At 48.2% G+C, this 21,772-nt stretch overlaps 1 protein-coding gene across 1 annotated transcript in view; it reads right to left on the minus strand.

Annotated features, from left to right (window-relative positions):
- The window catches only part of LOC149443946 (phosphorylase b kinase regulatory subunit beta-like), a gene marked incomplete at its 3' end in the record, with an annotated part of 249,711 nt that overhangs the window by 14,044 nt on the left and 213,895 nt on the right, over positions 1-21,772 (minus strand). Inside the window, exons 11-12 of the mRNA XM_089655130.1 lie at positions 21,057-21,114; positions 11,634-11,711 (exon numbers count right to left, since the gene is read on the minus strand). Coding sequence (XP_089511256.1) covers positions 11,634-11,711; positions 21,057-21,114 — 136 coding nt within the window. The remainder of the gene's footprint in view (positions 1-11,633; positions 11,712-21,056; positions 21,115-21,772) is intronic.

The following is a 21,772-nucleotide window of genomic DNA, read 5'->3' on the forward strand; positions in this document are numbered from 1 at the left end:
TGTTGGTATCAGTGGATGAAATCAGTGGTTGAAATACAGCCCCAAGGGCCAGATAAAAGCCCAGGCTGCAGTTTGGAGACCGCTGCTCTAAATTAAGGGCCCTTTAAAAGATGAAATGCGAAGACTTAGCGAGTAGTCCACCCAAATACCTGGCAAGATTGTACAGCTTTGATTAAAATACAGTAGATATGTTACTTTGACTTTTTTTTTTAATACCTATATCTGGGAGCACTCTCCCCTTTACCTTCAATACAACATCTTAGGGGATCTAGGACTCCCCCACCTGGAGTCAACCCAGAGACTACCTTAACACCTTTACTTCCAGGGCACTATCCCTCCTATTCTGCCCTAAAGATATGTGTACCTCCCCCATCTTTGGGCATGGGATTCACTTCTTAAGCAGACTCAACTCTTCTCCTACATAAGCCCCATGACACCTATATTAGGGAACCTGGCTTTCTCAACTGCTACCTTAATAGCACAATGGAGCTCTGGGCAAAGTAAAGCACTGGGGCCCCTACCAGGGAGATGGTGACCTGTGGCGTGCATAGCGTATCGAGGCAAACAGTGGGTGTGACTTTTATTAGAAATGTTAGCCTGATTTTTTTAAGATTTTTTTTTAGAACTTTTAAATTTTTTTCATTACACTGTTGGGGGGTCTTTGTTGAGATGTCAGGGGAAGGGACTGAGAAAACATTCCCCAGTCCCTCTATCTGCAGATACATGAACATTAGACCGAGGCTGCTGTTCATCCATAAACTGAAGCATAGTAAACACAGTTTACTATGCTTCAGTTATGAATGAACACCATGATTGGTACTAATCACTCACTGTGTTCATTTAGAAAAGGAAGGGGTTGATACATGATATTTACCAGCCCCTTCCCCTGCTCTCCATCCTGAAGATCCTCCTGCGGGACTGTAGCTGCAGGCTGGAGAGAAAGGAAGCTGGCAGCGCTTGGGGGAAGGGGGCACACAGTGGGGTCCAGGCAGCCGGGAGTAGGGAAAATGATAGTTGCCAGGAAGGGGTGGTCAGTGTGGCGGGTGGGGGAAATTACTGGAACCAATTGTTTCTGGCTCTCCCTGCAGCAACTGAAAGCTGGCGGGAGGGAGGAGATGCAGGCTTTCAGCTGCTGCTTTTAGAGCCACTCAGAAGGTCAGTTTCAGTTTTTTCCCCCACCCACGTACTCATCACCCGCTCTGTCCACATGCGATTCTCTTCGATGGGGAGGAAGGAACTGCAGGGGAAGACAGTGCCCAGGGCTGCCCATGCGATAAGACAGCCCTGGCTTTCTGTTGGTCTAGTAAGAGTTTCTCTCTGATAACGAAGACATGCTCTAATTGCGGATCACAGCTCCTTTGTCAGATGTTGGCTCTTCTATTTTTGGTAAAAGGGACGAGGAATATTTTACACTTTGAGATTCTACGCCGATCCATCTAATCGCACAAATATTCTGAATCAGGAGTGTTCTTCACACATTACTACATCTCTGCTCAGGAAAGGGATTTGAACTGTCAATTACTGAGGATAATCTCCTCAAAACAGGTACCTTTTCACACACGACTGCAGCGCAAGAGAAAAACTTTAAAATTGTGATGTGCTGATATAATTGCCCCTCCACCACGGAGAAAAGATTCCCCTCTCTCTTTACCGAGTGCTGGCGTAGAGCGAAGGGGAGGGACCATATTACATCTCTGGAGGTCCTGACCTCTGGTATTACCCTTTTGGTCATGGATCTTCATTACTTATCAAGTCACGGGACATCCCTGAGGCTGCTGGAACTCTCTCTCTCCTTGGTCATAGGCTCAATTCTACTGGCAAAGAGGACTTCATTCTACTAGCTGCCAGAACTGTAGTACATCAGCACTGGAGATCCAACCTCTCCCCTTTCAGAAAGACCTTTCCAATCCAAGTACCTACATCAGGGCTTGATAAAGCCGCTCGTCCAATTCGAGGAGAAATTCTTTAGCGGCGAGCACTTGTGAAGCTGAGTTCCGGTTTCCAACTCCCGGTTTCTGGCTTCTTCGGCACTGCCGCTGAGGGGACCGGTGCAGGAGAGGTCCGCTCTCCTCCGCTGAGAGGAGACACCCTCTCCACCGCCGCGGGGGACTCGAGGAGTAAGTACTGTATACATGTCATATTACTATAATGGAGTACAGGGGAGGGGGATATACATTACTGTATACATGTCATATTACTATAATGGAGTACAGGGGAGCTGGGATATACATTACTGTATACAGTTTTATATTTTGGACTCTCTATTCTAAAGAAAAATGTAAAAGTTTTAAGAGGGCATGGTTGGGGCAGAGCTGGGGGACGGGCCAAAGGTGGGGTTGGAGGCGGACCTGGGCAAGGTTGGGTGGGGCAACTGGTGGAGAGTAAGGTTTTTGCCAGGCTAGTAGGTCTAGACTTCAAATTTTAAGCCCTGGCCTACATCATCTGGTTTTTAGCTCTAAAACATAGGGTGTAAAACGAGTGCTGGGTATCAAGCTGCTAGCATCAAGGTGAAACCTCTTACCCTCTAAATAAATATGTAAACAAAGATGCAGCGCTAAAATACCTAATAAAGTGAAGTATGTGCAAGCGCCAGTAGGCGTAGATGTGAAATCAAAGCGAATCGTCCAGATATGACGTATAAATAGTGGAAACAATAATAAATACAAATATAGTCATGTGACTTGGGTGGTAAATAAAAGTCCAATAAGGCAGTAATTCGTTTTTGTGAGTTCCGTGACTAGGTGACTGGATATTGGTAATGTGAATGCACTAACCAGAAGCGCAATCTTAATGCGCATTTGTGTAAAAAATTATCCCGTCATGGTCAATTGGCGTGATGGCCATCCTTTCTGAGCTTTAGCACGAAACACGGTAAAGGGGTCATTACGCCGTGACGTCACACCTATGCTAGGTGCCGGCGGCCACCATCTAATTGTGAATGGTCAGTATACCATTTTCTTGTTCACCATTTTATTTTTATCTTCATACCACGTGGATTATCGAATAAATCATTTTGAAGTACTACACTACGGGCCATTTCTTGGTTGGCTCTTTGGCGAGCTAACATTCATTTATAGAGCCCACCCTAGAAGATACAGAGCATTATGTGGCACCATTCCAAAGGAGGGAGCTGTTCCAATATTGGCTCACAAGCATCCACCTATCCATTAAGGAGGCCTCTGGCTGGATCCTGTTTGCACACACCAAGGGAGACGTCTCTGTAGCTGTATACCACCCAGAGGGAGGAGAGTCCATTAAAATGGCCCAATTCATCCATCCCATCCTGAAAGGGGGACCTCTGCTCATATTATCTACATGGGTATTTAAAGATACGCATCTGGTGAGTGCGTATGTTTACTATTTACACGCCACTGAAGTTTGAAGTCACCATCAACTCCTGTATCAAGCACCTTACAACGAGCTGTCACTAATTTTTATATCGTTATATTTATCCATTTGAAATAACTTTGTAAGCGCTGCACTTTTATGAATTTTGGATGTGGATAGAAACAAGGGCAATCATCTGGCACACGTCAGCATACAAGGTGATTAGCAGACCTCTCGCACACTCTCCAGGGACATCTCCTCAGATATAAATGACCAATGGATGGGGACACAGAAGGCGTTTGCAGAAATCCACCTTAAAGGGCTTGTTGAATGACAAGCCATGGTTGTGCAGTATCTTATTAACGTATAGCTGAATAGTAGGCAGATACAGAAATGCACTCACATCTGGCAATCTAAGATGGCCGCCGGCCTTCCTGACGGCCTGGGCGGCATGACGTACACAGCTAGGCTCCTCCCAACGCGTTTCGTGCCCGAGCAAGTCTTCAAAGGGAGCGTGCTAGCTGTGGACATCAGCTATAAATAGTAACAAACGCTTATGAGCGGTCCGGCGCCATCTTCCCCGAACCGCACATGCGCGAGATACGGAGTGCCGCAAAGTCACTGAGAGGCGGCAAAGCAGCTATAGGGAAGAGGGGAAATATAGAGCAGGGCATAAAAGTATTAATGTGAGCAGCTTCTAGGACCACAAACCATCCGTTGTGATAAAATGCATCTTCATGAGGCTCCTACATCACAAAAAATGGGTGACTGATATTACCCACTAACAATGAACAGAGGAACTGATGGCTTGGTTACATGATCGATGGGAACAGTATCTCTACTTGGAGTACCCGGATCGATTTTAAGAGCTCAATTTAAAGTAGAACTATAGGCATTTTTTTCATTTTGGATAAAGTAAGGCAGGGTTTATAACCCTTGTCAGAATTTTTTGCCATCTGTGCCCCATTGGGGAGATTTCCCTTCACTTCCTGTACCATAGCAAGAACAGGAAGTGAACAGAAATCCCTAAAAATTAACTACTTGCAGACAGCCTACCACAGTTTTAGTGCAGCAGATCGGCCTTGCTGTGCCAGATCATGTACATGTATGTGATCCCAGTGGTGTATTTAGGTTTTGTGCTGCCCTGGGCAACACAAAAATTGGCACCCCCCTGCAGAAAGAGCCTGACATTGACCAAGAAGACCCCTGCCCTCCTCCCGAGCCTTCCACTGCCACTGCCCCCCATACAAAAGCCACCATCTCCCATGGCAAGTGAGAGAGAAAGACACTCACCTTCACAGCTCCGGACATCCCCAGGAATGAGAGTCGGGCTGTGCATACACCATCATGAAACCCACAGCATCTCTCGGAACCCACCTGGTTCCCATGCTGCGTGTGTCCCTTCTTCCATCCCTTCTTCCAAGGGGAAGTGCTGCCCCCCTGAAAAATGCCACCCTAGGCAAAAGCCTTGTTTGCCTTGTGGTAAATACACCCCGTGTGATCTGAAATTTCTGGATAGGGGGGTGCGTTACTGGAACAGGATGTGTGGGGAACTCGCACAGAGTACTAAAAGCTAGACATCTGACCGGTGTCAACATTTCTTCGCTCCGTCCGAGACAAAAAAAAAAAAAGAAATGAATGCAAGTTGGCTTCAATGGTTAAATACAGTGTAAAGGAAGACCAGCTTGTCTGCAGCCAATGTTTGCAGTCTTCCCCCTGAAGGCAGCGCAGAGAACATTACATATACATTAAAAATTGAAACAAACCATGACAAGTGCAGACAGAGTGAATCGTGCTATGTATTATCAAGTGTCAGCAGTGGAATATTCATCAAAAGACAGGAATAATGGAGCACAATGCTGCGGGAGTGCGATTCCAACCGCACAGCGCATGAATAACACATAATAGAAACATTGCAGCTGGTCAGGGGAAAGCCGGAGCATGCTGACATCTTTCAGAGAGTAATAATAATACATGGCAGATGGGATGCCAAACAAACAGCTATCAGTATGGACAAACAGGGCCGCGGATAACGGGGTACCACCAGTCCTCCAGTACAGGACCCAGGCCAGCAGGGGGGCCCAGGCAGCTGAGTGAATTGGATATGGACAGGAAGGGTGATCGGCACAGCAAGGGGGCAATTACTGGAACAGATCCCCTGTATGGCTCTCTCTGTAGCAGCTGAAAGTTGGCTTTCTGTCCTCCCGCTGGCTTTCAGCTGCTGCAGAGAGAGTCATACAGGGGATCGGTTCCAGTAATTGCCCCCTTGCTGTGCCGATCACCCTTCCTGTGCAACATCAATTTCTCCCTACTGCCCAGGCCCCCTTCCTTGTGCCCCCATCCCCGCAGTGGTGCCAGCTTCCCATCTCTCCTCCCCACCAACAGCTGCAAGAACACAATAGGATCCTTCACGCTAGGTTCACATCTGCAGCCGCACCACCCGCACAGAGAAATGTGAACCCGCGAGTGGGTGCCATTAGTTCTAATGGCACGCCGCCCGCACTAGAAAATCTGGTCTTCCGAGACCCTGCATTCACTATATCCACTGTCTCCGGACCCCGCATTCACTATATCCACTGTCTCCGGACCCCCCATTCACTATGTCCGCTCTCCCCGGACCCCGCATTCACTATATCCGCTCTCCCCGGACCCCGCATTCACTATATCTGCTCTCCCTCATAATGCTCATATCTGCTCTCCCTGCATTCACTATATCCGCTCTCCCCGAACCCCGCATTCACTATATCTGGTCTCCCCGGACCCTGCATTCACTATATCTGCTCTCACCGGTCCCCGCATTCACTATATCCGCTCTCCCCGGACCCCGCATTCGCTATATCCGCTCTCCCCGGACCCCGCATTCGCTATATCCGCTCTCCCCGGACCCCGCATTCACTATATCCGCTCTCCCCGGACCACGCATTCACTATATCCGCTCTCCCTGGACCCTGCATTCACTATATCCGCTCACCCCGGGCCCTGGATTCACTATATCTGCTCTCCCCAGACCCTGCATTCACTATATCTGATCTCCCCAGACCCTGCATTCACTATATCTGATCTCCCCAGACCCCGCATTCACTATATCCGCTCTCCCCAGACCCTGCATTCACTATATCCGCTCTCCCCGGACCCTGCATTCACTATATCCGCTCTCCCAGACCCCGCATTCACTATATCCGCTCTCCTCGGACCCTGCATTCCCTATATCTGGTCTCCCCGGACCCTGAATTCACTATATCTGCTCTCCCTCATAATGCTCATATCTGCTCTCCCTGCATTCACTATATCCGCTCTCCCCGAACACTGCATTCACTATATCTGGTCTCCCCGGACCCTGCATTCACTATATCTGCTCTCCCTCATAATGCTCATATCTGCTCTCCCTGCATTCACTATATCCGCTCTCCCCGGACCCCGCATTCCCTATATCCGCTCTCCCCGGACCCCGCATTCACTATATCCGCTCACCCCGGGCACGCATTCACTATATCCGCTCTCCCCGGACCCTGCATTCACAATATCCGCTCTCCCCGGACCCTGCATTCACTATATCCGCTCTCCCCGACCCTGCATTCACTATATCCGCTCTCCCCGGACCCCGCATTCGCTATATCCGCTCACCCCGGACACGCATTCACTATATCTGCTCTCCCTCATAATGCTCATATCTGCTCTCCCTGCATTCACTATATCCGCTCTCCCCGGACCCCGCATTCCCTATATCCGCTCTCCCCGGACCCCGCATTCCCTATATCCGCTCACCCCGGACACGCATTCACTATATCCGCTCTCCCCGGACCCTGCATTCACAATATCCGCTCTCCCCGGACCCTGCATTCACTATATCCGCTCTCCCCGACCCTGCATTCACTATATCCGCTCTCCCCGGACCCCGCATTCGCTATATCCGCTCTCCCCGGACCCCGCATTCGCTATATCCGCTCTCCCCGGACCCTGCATTCGCTATATCCGCTCTCCCGGACCCCGCATTCACTATATCCGCTCTCCTCGGACCCCGCATTCCCTATATCTGGTCTCCCCGGACCCTGCATTCACTATATCTGGTCTCCCCGGACCCCGCATTCACTATATCCGCTCTCCCCGGACCCTGCATTCATTATATCTGGTCTCCCTGGACCCCGCATTCACTATATCCGCTCTCCCACAGTACACAGAACATGGAAATGTAATTATTTTAGTAAATATAAACTGCTAAATCCCTTTTCTCATCAGCAGTATATAGCAGTCTTATGACTTCTATCAGCGTCCAGCAGAGCACCGGTTAACGTGGCCAGCTCTCTCCTCATAGGCTTTGATTGGAATGGACTCCCGTGACACGCAGGGAAGAAGTCCTTGCACTTCTTTGGAAAATGCAGCTCACACGGGAACCTCGGTTCTCAGTACGGTTGCGTTTCCCAGTGCGGGCGGCGTGCCATTAGAACTAATGGCACCCACCCGCGGGTCCGCAATTGTTTGTGCGGGGGGTGCGGCTGCACGAATTTTTGTGCAGATCCGCAGCGCCCCCACCCGCACAGCTGTGAACTGGGGGATAGCCACTGCACTGCCCATGTCTCATGCTGGATGCCACCACCATCTCCAAGCGCAACACGATGACTGAACGTTTGATGTCCCACAGGTCTGTGTATTATAATGGAGAGGAGACTTCACACCCTGCAGGATCGGCATCCCTCACTTCTCCAGAGACAGGACGGAACATCACACAGCCCGTTTTGCATGCCCGAGGCCAGGTGTGGAACGTTCTTAGAATAGAACCGGAGAGCGTGTTCTGAGAGAGGCGCCAAGGAGCGCCCGACTTGTTTTATCCCCCTCTGAGACGCACAATGGAAGGTTCCGCGCTGTAAGCAGCTTCAAGCAGCTCACACGAGTAATCTTCCATTTATAATCAGAGCTTTAGATGCTGCTCGCCTATTTATTTACACCTAACAAAAAACACCTCGTGATGGAGAATGCCAGAGAATAAGTGCCCTGAATAGGAAACATTTAAATGAACAGCTCAAATGCCCTCATTTTCACAGTGTGAGATCGGAAACGCACACAAAAAAATCCAGATCGCTAGTGCAAGAGGGGGCACCAGGTGTAATGCTGGCAGTGTGTGTGCAGAATGTGCGTACCAGATCCAAAAGATACATATTTATATATTATGTATGAGATGAAGGAACCCCAGAGGGCTGCACAATGACTTCTGTGGGATGTTTTCTTTGTTTTTAGGGGTTAAGCTGTCCATAGATCGAAATGAAGCTGGTTCAACAGGGGCAGGCCAAATTTCGATCTATCTATGACCGATCTCCCTCAAAAGAAGTCAATCCAACTATTAATTTCTGCCAATTGGCCACTGTTGGAATTTTTTCTTGATCAGCCGGCTGCAGAGGAGTCCAACTGTCAGAATACAATGGCACAGCGGGGAGGATTTCTCCCCCCACCTCACATGTGTGGATGGAGGAATCCACTTGATTTTCTTTTGTAGCCTCCCTAGCGGTCTGATTATGTCCATATTTCTGTGCTCAAAGCGGTACGTTTCTTTGCATGGAAATATGTTGTTTTTTTTATTGTAGGCCTGTAATATTTAGGAATAACTCACTGAAATCTGTCTGAACAAGAGTCTAGTAAACATCCCGGGGATGATAATATTTGAAACACGAAATCATAAATTATAATATAATAAATAATCATAAAAAATAATAATATAATAATAATAAATGTAATTCAATAATATAATCAAACCAAAAACACTGAAATGTGAAATATAGCGCCAAGTTCGCACATCGCTGAGCTCAGTCGCAGAATCGTTTTCAGTGTCTGATGAGGAATTTCCCCCACGAATCATTATCACTCAATTCTGCAAGTAGTTCTGATTTACTATCGCTGTTCTCTAGCCGGTCTAAAACCGCGTCTGACCTAAAGGGACGCTTTTTGGACGCCATGGACGTTTCTCAGTTTCCAGGCAGAAAGAACAGTAAAAATGCAGGCAGGGCGCCGGACAAAGCACTCGGGACACAATGTATGTGAAATGGTTTGATACAGGAATGTTATACTATGTGATTTTAGTAATTTTAGTGAATGTCACTTTTTAAAATTTCTACATTTCCGCCGTTCCGTCCCCCGTACGTCCTGACGTCGCAGGGAACGGAAGCCAGAAGACAGATGCCGGCATCGGCCGGAGGACATTGCAGGGGACACTGCAGGGGGGACATCGCGGGAGCGCAGGACATGGTAAGTGAAGAAGAGACCCCGGAGCAACGCTGCAGTGTATTCCCGAGTGTAGCTCGGGGGGGTCACCGCTTGTGGTGCTGAAACTTTACCCCGAGCGACACTCGGGAATACCGCCAGGGGGGTTAAAAACAAAGCATCTATGTCCAGCTTTTACCCATGTAGTCCTCCCGTGCTCTAGGTGCTTAATTTATAAAAAAAAAAAAAAAAAAAAAAGCTGCTAACACCTTACCATATACCAAAATGGAACAATACTCAGTGAAAAATAATAATAATTGGTGCTGCGCTAATGTTAAATATATATAAAATTGTCAATAGAAAGTTTTTTTCACCATATACAGTTTTTTATTGGTGTTACGCATTCACTATTTATTCACATTATCCCCTATTTACCCCTCAGTTTACACCTATGCGGCCCTGAGAGCCACGTTTTGCACGGGCATGAGAGCCCATTCATTTGAACCAACCTGACAGAAACCCCCGCCCTACAAAAAAAAAAAAAGTTTTCTTTGCTTTATGCATAGAATTGCAATTATGAATGAACACCGTGAGCGATCTGTACCAATGACTTAGTGTGTTCATTCAGGAAAGAAAGGAGCTGGTAAGTGTGACATACAGTATTCACCGGATGGGGACCTCACACCAGGAAGAACGCACAGGCTAAAAAGGCAGGCGCCGTTTATGAACGTCAACCCGCCACTGCACTGCTCCTGCCCGGCCATTTATATAAATGGGCCAAATGGAAAGTGGTTAAAAAAAAAAAAAAAAATTTAAATCATATTGTTTTGCTAGAAGATTACTTAGAATCCCCAAACATCATACAGGCGTACCTCAGTTTACGAACGTCTCGGTTAACATAATTTTCGGTTAACGAATGAAAATCCATTGAAAATAATGCCTCGGTTTACAAATTTTTTTCGCAATACGAAGTGTATGTCGGTGCCGATTTTTAAATGCAACTGCCAGCTTTTTTTTTTTCTTCACTATAGCTCACAGAATTAGCTGTCACTTTCCAGGAGCTAAATGGTACTTTGTTTCTTTTATCGTGGGAATCAAACTTGAAGGAAACATTTCCTTTTAGTTTGTTTCCCTAGATAAAAGAAACAAAGTATCATTTAGCTCTGGGGAAAGTGAAACAATGTTGTTTCTTTTAACTGGGGAAATAAAGTAAAAGGAAACTTTCTTTTAGCTGGGAGGGTTGGGGGGGGGGGGGGTTAAGTGACAGCTGATTCTCTGAGCTAAAGGGAAGAAAAAAAAAGTTGGTAATTACATCTAAAAAGCGGCCCTGATCTATAGTGACAGTGACCAGAACGTATTAATTGGTTTTTAATGCATTCCTATGGGAAACCGCGTTTCGGTTTATGAATTTTTCGCAATACAAAGCGTCCCGGAGAACGCATTAAATTCGCAAACCGAGGTGCGTCTGTATATATTTTTTAAAGCAGAGGCCCTAGAGAATAAAATGATGGGTGTTGCAATTTTTTTTATATCACATGGTATTTGTGCAGCACTTTTTCAAACACATTAAAAAGATGATGTTATGCTGAGTGATACCAAACATGTCTCATTGCAAAATTGCGCATGCCCGTGCAACGGCGACAAACGACAAATGTTATCTATAGGCCACGTTTTAAAAGCCTTTACAGGTTACCACTTTATAGCTACACGGGAGGTCTGGTGCTAGAATTACTGTCCATGATCTGATATTTGTGGTAAATACCTCATATGTGTGGGACAATCACCGTTTGTACGCGTGCAACACCGACGTGTGCGTTCACCTTTGCACACGAGCACGGGGAGACATGGGGGATTCAGTCATGGAAATCTCTGTCTTCTCTAGATACATGCTATAAATACACTAAAGCGACCACAGCCAAAACATTGTTCTTGGTTAATTGGGAAAAATATTCGAAACTCAAAAGAGGTTTCCCCAATAAACTTAAAATAAAGAATGTTATTGCTCTCTGGGTTCCGGTTGCACATACCCCCCCAAACCCCCCTCACTTCCTGTCTCCCAGGGACCAAACAGAAAATGAGGGAAAATCCCCTGAGCAGAGACACAGAAATATAATTACCATCAAAGGCTTGAAAAAGTACCGGGTCCAACAGACTCTCATATTCTTTCACCTGTTCAGGTTTTCCGCGGAAAACACCTAAAAATTAATGAAAAAAAAAAAAATGATTATTTATAAACTTAGGAGTGAATGGCAGCCCCAACAGGTATAGAACTTTAAAAACAAATAAAGTGTTACTAAACCCAGGACCCCGCATTCACTATATCCGCTCTCCCCGGACCCCGCATTCACTATATCCGCTCTCCCCGGACCCCGCATTCACTATATCCACTCTCCCCGGACCCCGCATTCACTATATCCGCTCTCCCCGGACCCCGCATTCACTATATCCGCTCTCCCCGGACCCCGCATTCACTATATCCACTCTCCCCAGACCCCGCATTCACTATATCCGCTCTCCCCGGACCCTGCATTCACTATATCCGCTCTCCCTGGACCCCGCATTCACTATATCCGCTCTCCCCGGACCCCGCATTCAGTATATCCGCTCTCCCCGGACCCTGCATTCACTATATCTGGTCTCCCCGGACCCCGCATTCACTATATCTGGTCTCCCCGGACCCCACATTCACTATATCCGCTCTCCCTGGACCCCGCATTCACTATATCCGCTCTCCCCGGACCCCGCATTCACTATATCCGCTCTCCCCGGACCCCGCATTCACTATATCCGCTCTCCCCGGACCCCGCATTCATTATATCCGCTCTCCCCAAACCCCGCATTCACTATATCCGCTCTCTCCGGACCCCGCATTCACTATATCCGCTCTCTCCGGACCCCGCATTCACTATATCCGCTCTCCCCAGACCCCGCATTCACTATATCCGCTCTCTCCGGACCCTGCATTCACTATATCCGGTCTCCCCGGACCCTGCATTCACTATATCCGCTCTCTCCGGACCCTGCATTCACTATATCCGCTCTCTCCGGACCCTGCATTCACTATATCCGGTCTCCCCGGACCCTGCATTCACTATATCCACTCTCCCCGGACCCTGCATGCACTATATCCGCTCTCCCCGGACCCCGCATTCACTATATCCGCTCTCCCCGGACCCCGCATTCACTATATCCGCTCTCCCCGGACCCTGCATTCACTATATCCGCTCTCCCCAGACCCTGCATTCATTATATCTGGTCTCCCCGGACCCTGCATTCGCTATATACGCTCTCCCCGGACCCCGCATTCACTATATCCTCTCTCCCTGGACCCCGCATTCACTATATCCGCTCTCCCCAGACCCCGCATTCACTATATCCGCTCTCCCCAGACCCAGCATTCACTATATCCGCTCTCCCCAGACCCAGCATTCACTATATCCGCTCTCCCCAGACCCAGCATTCACTATATCCGCTCTCCCCGGACCCCGCATTCACTATATCCGCTCTCCCCAGACCCCGCATTCACTATATCCGCTCTCCCCAGACCCAGCATTCACTATATCCGCTCTCCCCAGACCCAGCATTCACTATATCCGCTCTCCCCAGACCCTGCATTCACTATATCCGCTCCATTTCTGTCATGGGATCTGCCGGACGAATGGGGAACCGATCCCCATGTGTCTGCTTTTAGTGTACAGGATCGGATCGGTAGACACATGTCCGCTGACACCCACCGCTCCATAGATGGAGAAAAACTGACAGGCAGACCCGATCGGACCGTCCGTGTGAAGGGGGCCTATCTGGTATGGACAGCCTACGTCATGTACGTGATGTTATGATTTGACTGTACTACTTCTATTTGAATGATTTTTTAAAATAAATGAATAACTGTATTTATTGGTGCCTCTAATATCTGTCTTGATTTCAGATTTATACCTGTGAGCGGTTTAGCACATCTTAGGTGACTTCCGTTCGCGTGCGCAAATGTTTCACACAGAACTTAAAACCTGCTTTTTGCGTTCTTTGTTCCATAATAAGGTATTTATCTTTCGATGTAAGAACACATTTAGAATGTGCACAATGGAAGCGCTCGGCACTTGATGTGGGCGTCGTGTCTTTCTAGCGAGGAGGGGGGGGGGGGTGCATGGAGCCGCGCTGTTTACACATAATGATTTCGGGGAAGGGATGTGAGATTTGCTGGGAGCAGATGGAGTGCAATATTAACATCTTACAATCACTCAGTGTTGTAACTAAATAAGGACGCGCAAACAAGCTCATTATCGAATTAAATTCATACGCAGAATAATGCGTTTAACAGACTCGTTCAGCGCTGCCGCCGGTTACAGATGATTGCTTGCTTCTAGGAATAATCCAATGTCAGGGGCAAGAACTAAACACACACGGCGTTCCTGGTATTACCACACACGGGCAGGTCTCCTCTCTGGCTTTCACAGCTAAAACCCGGCACTGGCACCTCTAAAAGGATTTAAAGCGGAGCTCCACCCAAAAGGGGAAGTTCCGCTTCAAGGACTGCTCCCTCACTCCCCATTAAGGATTGGCACCTTTGGGGAGCGGGTACCCGAATTTGACAGGTACCCGCTCCCATCGCCTAGACCAGTGGTTCTCAACCTTCCTAATGCCGTGACCCTTTCATACAGTTCCTCATGTTGTGGTGACCACCAACCATAAAATTATTTACCCAGTAATTATAATTCATGAGTGTCGTTTTACCTCCAATACTGCTGCTTTCTACACAGTAGCTGCTTTCAACAGAGCAGCTGCTTTCAACACAGCAGCTGCTTTCAACACAGCAGCTGCTTTCAACACAGCAGCTGCTTTCAACACAGCAGCTGCTTTCAACACAGCAGCTGCTTTCAACACAGTAGCTGCTTTCTACACAGTAGCTGCTTTCAACAGAGTAGCTGCTTTCAACACAGCAGCTGCTTTCAACACAGCAGCTGCTTTCAACACAGCAGCTGCTTTCAACACAGTAGCTGCTTTCAACACAGTAGCTGCTTTCAACACAGTAGCTGCTTTCAACACAGTAGCTGCTTTCTACACAGCAGCTGCTTTCAACACAGCAGCTGCTTTCAACACAGCAGCTGCTTTCAACACAGCAGCTGCTTTCAACACAGCAGCTGCTTTCAACACAGTAGCTGCTTTCAACACAGTAGCTGCTTTCAACACAGCAGCTGCTTTCAACACAGCAGCTGCTTTCTACACAGCAGCTGCTTTCTACACAGCAGCTGCTTTCAACACAGCAGCTGCTTTCAACACAGCAGCTGCTTTCAACACAGTAGCTGCTTTCAACACAGTAGCTGCTTTCTACACAGTAGCTGCTTTCAACAGAGTAGCTGCTTTCAACACAGCAGCTGCTTTCTACACAGCAGCTGCTTTCAACACAGTAGCTGCTTTCAACACAGTAGCTGCTTTCAACACAGTAGCTGCTTTCTACACAGCAGCTGCTTTCAACACAGCAGCTGCTTTCAACACAGCAGCTGCTTTCAACACAGTAGCTGCTTTCAACACAGTAGCTGCTTTCAACACAGCAGCTGCTTTCAACACAGCAGCTGCTTTCAACACAGTAGCTGCTTTCAACACAGTAGCTGCTTTCAACAGAGCAGCTGCTTTCTACACAGTAGCTGCTCTTTACACATGGGAAATATGTGTTTTCTGATGGTCTTAGGGGACCCCTGTGAAAGGGTCGTTCAACCCCCAAAGGGGTCGCAACCCACAGGTTGAGAACCTCTGGCCTAGATGATCGGAAGCGGAAGGTGTCCTCCCTCCCTGTAGTCATGTGACAGGTCCCAGAAGACTACAGGACCGTTCATGAAGCGCAGAGCTACTCGCACATGCGCAGTGGGTACCCGGCTGTGAAGCCGCAAGCTATCACAGCCGGGTGCCCACACTGAAGATGCCGTCCTCCTGGAATACAGGACGGCCGGTGAAACGGGCTGCGGGGGACACACCACGGGACCGAGGGACAGGTAAGTGGCTGTTTTTTTAAAAGTCAGCAGCTACAGTTTTTGTAGCTGCTGACTTTTATTTTTTGACAGGAAAGTGGAACTCCGCTTTAAAAGCTGAAAGCATTTAACCTGTTCCTGCCCGGCCAATAGCAAAATGACGGACGAGCGGGACTATCGTCGATCCGGGTGGTAGTCGTAGGACATCCTTTGTGGATCGTGCCTCGCACATGTGTGCTGTGGCTAGATCGGTCACCGGCTGTGTACCTCGGATGGAGAGATCAGTTCTTGCAAATGCCGCCCCTTCTGTTCAAGTGTAAAACAGAATGTGACAGGGAGGCCGCACGGGCCCCCTGAAGCATGGGGTGGGTTTGCTATTGGTTGAGGGGGGGAGGGGGTAAAGGCCACCTGTCCTGCAAACCGGAATTGTAAATGAGCCCTCAGTGTCCTGACCCCCCCATAAGGCTGCTTTCCCACTGATATGCTGCGGTTTACCTGGACCATGCACTTTGCCATAGACTTCTATTATATCTTGTGGACGGTGCACTTTCTGAACTCCTGCATTTAGTTTGAGGTCAAGAGGAATCAGAGGGCTCCACGGACGATTGATTGAGCACCCCTGCCTCAACCCGATCATTCTGATGAACCCATTAGTTTTTATTGATTTTGTACAAGTGACAACAAAATAAAGAATTACTGCAGAATTTCGGTGGTGCTCTTGCTTGCGATACATTTCTTTGACTACTCTGAGCTTTCCCCGGCTGACAGAGAGCTGCCTCTAAAACTCAAGTCCAAGGTGTTACCTTTCCTATTTTGGGTCCAGTGCTCTAATACGCCTACTGCCAATCTGAAATGACTTGTCACCTATCCGTAAGGTGACAACGCTGCTATTCAATTTCACTGTAGAATGAACAGCATTGTCACCCTATTGAATCAAAGTCAGTATCAATGAATCGGGACACCCTCTCCACCCCTCCTCCAGCAGCGCCTCGTGGACTCGAGACACGGAGGCGTGGAGACAGCTTCAAGCAGCAGCCAGCGAGGCAACAGGAGGAAAACAACATCAGAAATTTCTGCAAACGACAGACATAAGACTTGAGCTAAGGATTTCATTAGGACCCCAGTGGAAGCGTGGCTGCAGAGGAGGCTTGTGTCCAGAGGAGGGATCCTGGTTCCATGCTGTCTGGCAGATCCATTTAAAAGGGTTCCCTACAGATTCATATTCAGCTTATTGCGCATATATTATGCGCATCTGGTGAGTGCGCAATTCTTAAGTCTTTCGCACAGATTAAGTCACACGGATTTTTTGGATGTCACTAGAGCAATACTTCTGTTGATAAAAGACTGTTTACATGATCACATTTATGTGTGGAGCCTAAATTAGCGTTTTATTCACTTATATATTTATTATTTACTATGTTAATATCTGGATGATTTGATTATTATTGAGTATTATAGATTTTATTTTTAATTATTTTTTGTATACAGTATTTTAGCGCTGCAGTTTCTTTATTTTGATCAATGGATCGACTTGCAGGGACAACATGTAATACAACTGGGGGGAGTTCGCAGAGAAACAAAAACTGCTTTGTTGAGCTCTGGTGTAGGAGGGCTCTGCCCTTGAAGTGCGCAAGTCGTACCCCCTGCCGGTGGGCATCACTGGAGTATTTAAGACAGAAGGAACAGAGGGCGCCTCCATCTGAGTGCAAACTGTGTAAGCGTGGCTTAAAGTGATACTAAAGTCTTATTTTTTTTTTCTTTTCCTTAAAAATAACAAACATGGTATATTTACCTTCTCTGTGTAATGGTTTTGCACAGAGCAGCCCGGATCCTCCGCTGGAGCTCTTGGTCCCTCCCCTCAGTTGGGTGCCCCCGTAGCAAACAGCTTGTGATGGGGGCACCCAAGCAGGTGTGCTCTCGAGCCGCGGTTCTGCGTGTCCATTCATGCACAAACAACCGTGGCTCGGCCTCGCCCCACCCCCTCCTTTTACTGATTGGCTCACTGGCTGTGCCTGACAGCAGCAGGAGCCAATGGCCTCAGCCAATAAGGAGTGAGAGTCCCCAGAGAACTGAGGCTCTCGTGGACATAGCTGGATGAAGAGGGGGCTCAGGTAAGTGTTGGGGGGGCTGCTACACACAGACAGTTTTTTAACTTCATGCATAGAATGCATGAAGGTAAAACACCTTGAGACTTTAGAACCACTTTAAGGGCATCTTTAAGGTAATGCACTCACATTTATAAAGAAAGAGTGGGCTTGTCATCCATGGAGGGCTTGTCATCCATGGAGGGCTTGTCATCCATGGAGGGCTTGTCATCCATGGAGGGCTTGTCATCCATGGCAGAGATCGGCAGACAAGCAGCCAGTGTGTGCGGAGCTGGACAGGATGCTGCTGGATGGATGTTAGCAGAACCACTTGAGGAGCTGAAATGCAAGTAGCCCGGCTTGTGCGGCGGTGGCTTCCAGGTGTCCTCAGCTTGCTTGACAACTCAGCTTTGGTTGGTGATGACGTCAATCCATAGGGGAGCATGGTTAAGTGTTTCGGGACTCCGTTGGTTTGACAACTGGGTGGAGCCACAAAATGCATAGGAGGAGAGGGGTGGAGAGCTGAAAAAACACACTGCAGAGCTCAATGAGGAGAGCTCGGATAGCTGATTGGAGGGAAGGGACACACCCCCTCCATCACACAGCTCACAGGAACAGAGCTGAGGTTGTCAATCAGCGGGAGGTCCCTCCCCAGTCAATATTTTTCTCTTGGTGTCAGGAAAACTTGTCAGAAGTGTTTCTTGCTGATAGCAGAGAAACGAAGTAGCAGACAGAAATGACACTTGGTGCTCTGGATTGAGACACGTACACACTATAGTGGGATATGTTTTGTTCATATTTCATGTCTAAGGTTTAGAACCATTTGACTAATTCCTAAGAGAGTTACATTCAATGCATGCTGGGAAAGATAACTGTCATGTCTGCTTTTGCTCTTAACCAAACTTAACAAAAGGTTGGTGGCATATCTGATCACATGTTCACCAGCATGGCAGCTGCAGATCAAAAACAGGCAAAGATGGCAGCTTGCTTGGCTGTAATGTATAGAAGGTTTTAGTTTTGCTTTCAAGTGTTCCTAAACCCCGGACCCCGCATTCACTATATCCGGTTTCCCCAGACCCCGCATTCACTATATCCGCTCTCCCCAAACCCCGCATTCACTATATCCGCTCTCCCCGGACCCCGCATTCACTATATCCGCTCTCCCTGGACCCCGCATTCACTATATCAACCCTCCCAGGACCCTGCATTCACTATATCAACCCTCCCAGGACCCTGCATTTACTATATCTGGTCTCCCCAGACCCTGCATTCACTATATCTGGTCTCCCCAGACCCTGCATTCACTATATCCGGACTCCCAGGACCCCGTATTCACTATATCCGCTCTCCCCGGACCCCGCATTCACTATATCCGGACTCCCTATATCCGGACTCCCAGGACCCCGCATTCCCTATATCCGGACTCCCAGGACCCCGCATTCCCTATATCCGGACTCCCAGGACCACGCATTCACAATATCCGCTCTCCCCGGACCCCGCATTCACTATATCCGCTCTCCCCAGACCCCGCATTCACTATATCCGCTCTCCCCGGACCCCGCATTCACTATATCCGCTCTCCCCGGACCCCGCATTCACTATATCCGCTCTCCCAGGACCCCGCATTCACTATATCCGCTCTACCCGGACCCCGCATTCACTATGTCCGCTCTCCCCGGACCCCGCATTCACTATATCCGCTCTCCCCGGACCCCGCATTCACTATATCCGCTCTCCCCGGACCCGCATTCACTATATCTGCTCTCCCCGGACCCTGCATTCACTATATCCGCTTTCCCCGAACCCTGCATTCACTATATCCGCTCTCCCCGGACCCTGCATTCACTATAGCCGCTCTCCCGGACCCCGCATTCACTATATCCACTCTCCCCGGACCCCGCATTCACTATATCCGCTCTCCCCGGACCCCGCATTCACTATATCCGCTCTCCCCGGACCCCGCATTCACTATATCCGCTCTCCCCGGACCCCGCATTCACTATATCCACTCTCCCCGGACCATGCATTCACTATATCCGCTCTCCCCAGAACCCGCATTCACTATATCCGCTCTCCCCGGACCCCGCATTCACTATATCCGCTCTCCCCGGACCCCGCATTCACTATATCCGCTCCCCCCAGACCCTGCATTCACTATATCCGCTCTCTCCGGACCCCGCATTCACTATATCCGCTCTCCCTGGACCCTGCATTCACTATATCCGCTCTCCCCGGACCCTGCATTCACTATATCCGCCCTCCCTGGACCCTGCATTCACTATATCCGCTCTCCCCGAACCCTGCATTCACTATATCCGGTCTCCCTGGACCCAGCATTTACTATATCTGGTCTCCCTGGACCCTGCATTCACTATATCCGCTCTCCCCGGACCCTGCATTCACCATATCTGGTCCCCCACAGTACACAGAACATGGAAATGCAAATATTTTAGCATATATAAACTGCTCAATACATTTTCTCATCAGCAGTATATAGCAGTCTTGTGACTTCTATCAGTGTCCAGCACAGCACCGGTTGAAGCTTGCATAAGGAGTTTTCATTCTCCCCTGATTGTCCAATGAGGCTGCATGACTCCCAAGCCTCTGTCTGGACAGTACTGATTGGCCCTGTGCTGATCACGTGCACTCTCCCAAGAAGAAAAAAAATTCTAGTAATACACATTAAACTGAGCTTGTGCAGACTTGGTTCAAGCACTGGTTAAAGCTTACAGGTGGGGTTTTCATTCTCCTCTGACTGTCCTATGAAGCTGCATAACCCCTGACCCTCTGTCTGGACAGTGCTGATTGGACCTGTGCTGATCACATGCACTCTCCCCAAAAAAACCCAAAACAGAGCCTTGGGGGCAAGCCGCACATGCTCAGTGCAGCTTGTCCCCAAGGCTCTGTTCTATCAGCAGATGGATTGGGGACAGTAGAAGAAGGGGAGGATAAGAAAAGACAGGATCAAACAGCCTTTTTACACAATGCAGTCTAGTGACTTCTGTCAGTATCCAGCAGAGCATTAGTTAATCTTGTAGGAGTTTTCATTCTCCTCTCACTGTCCTATGAAGCTGCATGACCCCTGACCCTCTGACTGGACAGTGCTGACTGGCCCTGTGCTTATCACATGCACTCCCCCCCAAAACACCTCTCTAGCAATACACACCAAACTGAGCATGTGCAGCTTCAAGATTCTGTTCTGTCAACAGATGGGTTGGGGGACAGTAGAAGGAGAGGATCAGAGAAGACAGGATCTATCAGCCTTGTTACACAATGCAGAGGATTAACCCCTTAGGTTCCACAGTGAGTATAACAAGCATGCTTTCCTGCGTCTACAGACTGATTTTACTGTTGTGGGTTTAGTAACACTTTAGGATCCAAGAAGGCTCTACAGGGACTGGGCTGAAAACGAACGCAGGTAGTTGGCACCGCCAGCAGAGCTTGAACTTCAGCACCATTTCTGCAGAAACCGCAAGCTAACTATGAAACTTACCATCAATGATCATATAGATGAAAAACATCGGGAATTCACATTCGATCCCATCGAAGAGCTGAAGATAAAACACACGAGATTACTTTGTCACCAAACTCATCTGTGTTTCAGAAGACGTACATTTCTTATGAAGGGATAGGACTGAATGACTGGGCTCAATACTCTGGCAAATAGCTTATTGTAATTCTAATATTAAAGAGACAATATTTTGTCAAGTAATGACTGCTGGCTCCGCATTGTCGGGAGGAATAATTTGGTTCCCTGTGTACACTTGTAGCGAGCTGTGAAATGAAGTGGCAGAATGATGGAGTGTCTCCCGGCTCCGAGCAAACTGCACGCTAAATTTTAACTGCAAACCGAAGCCACCGAATTCCAGCTGGAAAATCTGAGAGGACAGAGGAAATGCAGAAGAGCTGCAATTATTTTGTCGAGAGATGAAAACACACAAACCTGCTGTAAAATGAAGAAAGTAGTCCCAAAGTTGTAATTATAACCTAGATTGCAGTTATTTCCTTGTACTGATGACAGTGGGGAAGGGGTCACGTAATCTCCTTTGGCAGCAGACATGTAAAGTGACTCTACAGGGTGTCATAGCTCTGAAACCTCCTAATTATCATTTTGATGAACTTCTAAAACTTTCTGTTTTACTTTATTTGCCAAGAACATATAATTGCACAGTACACAGGTGACAGTATTCATTGAACCTGAACCTCAAT

This window comes from Staurois parvus, unplaced genomic scaffold, assembly GCF_062004578.1.
Source record: "Staurois parvus isolate SC_StPar_1 unplaced genomic scaffold, SC_StPar_1.0 ptg000821l, whole genome shotgun sequence".
NCBI lineage: Eukaryota > Metazoa > Chordata > Amphibia > Anura > Ranidae > Staurois > Staurois parvus.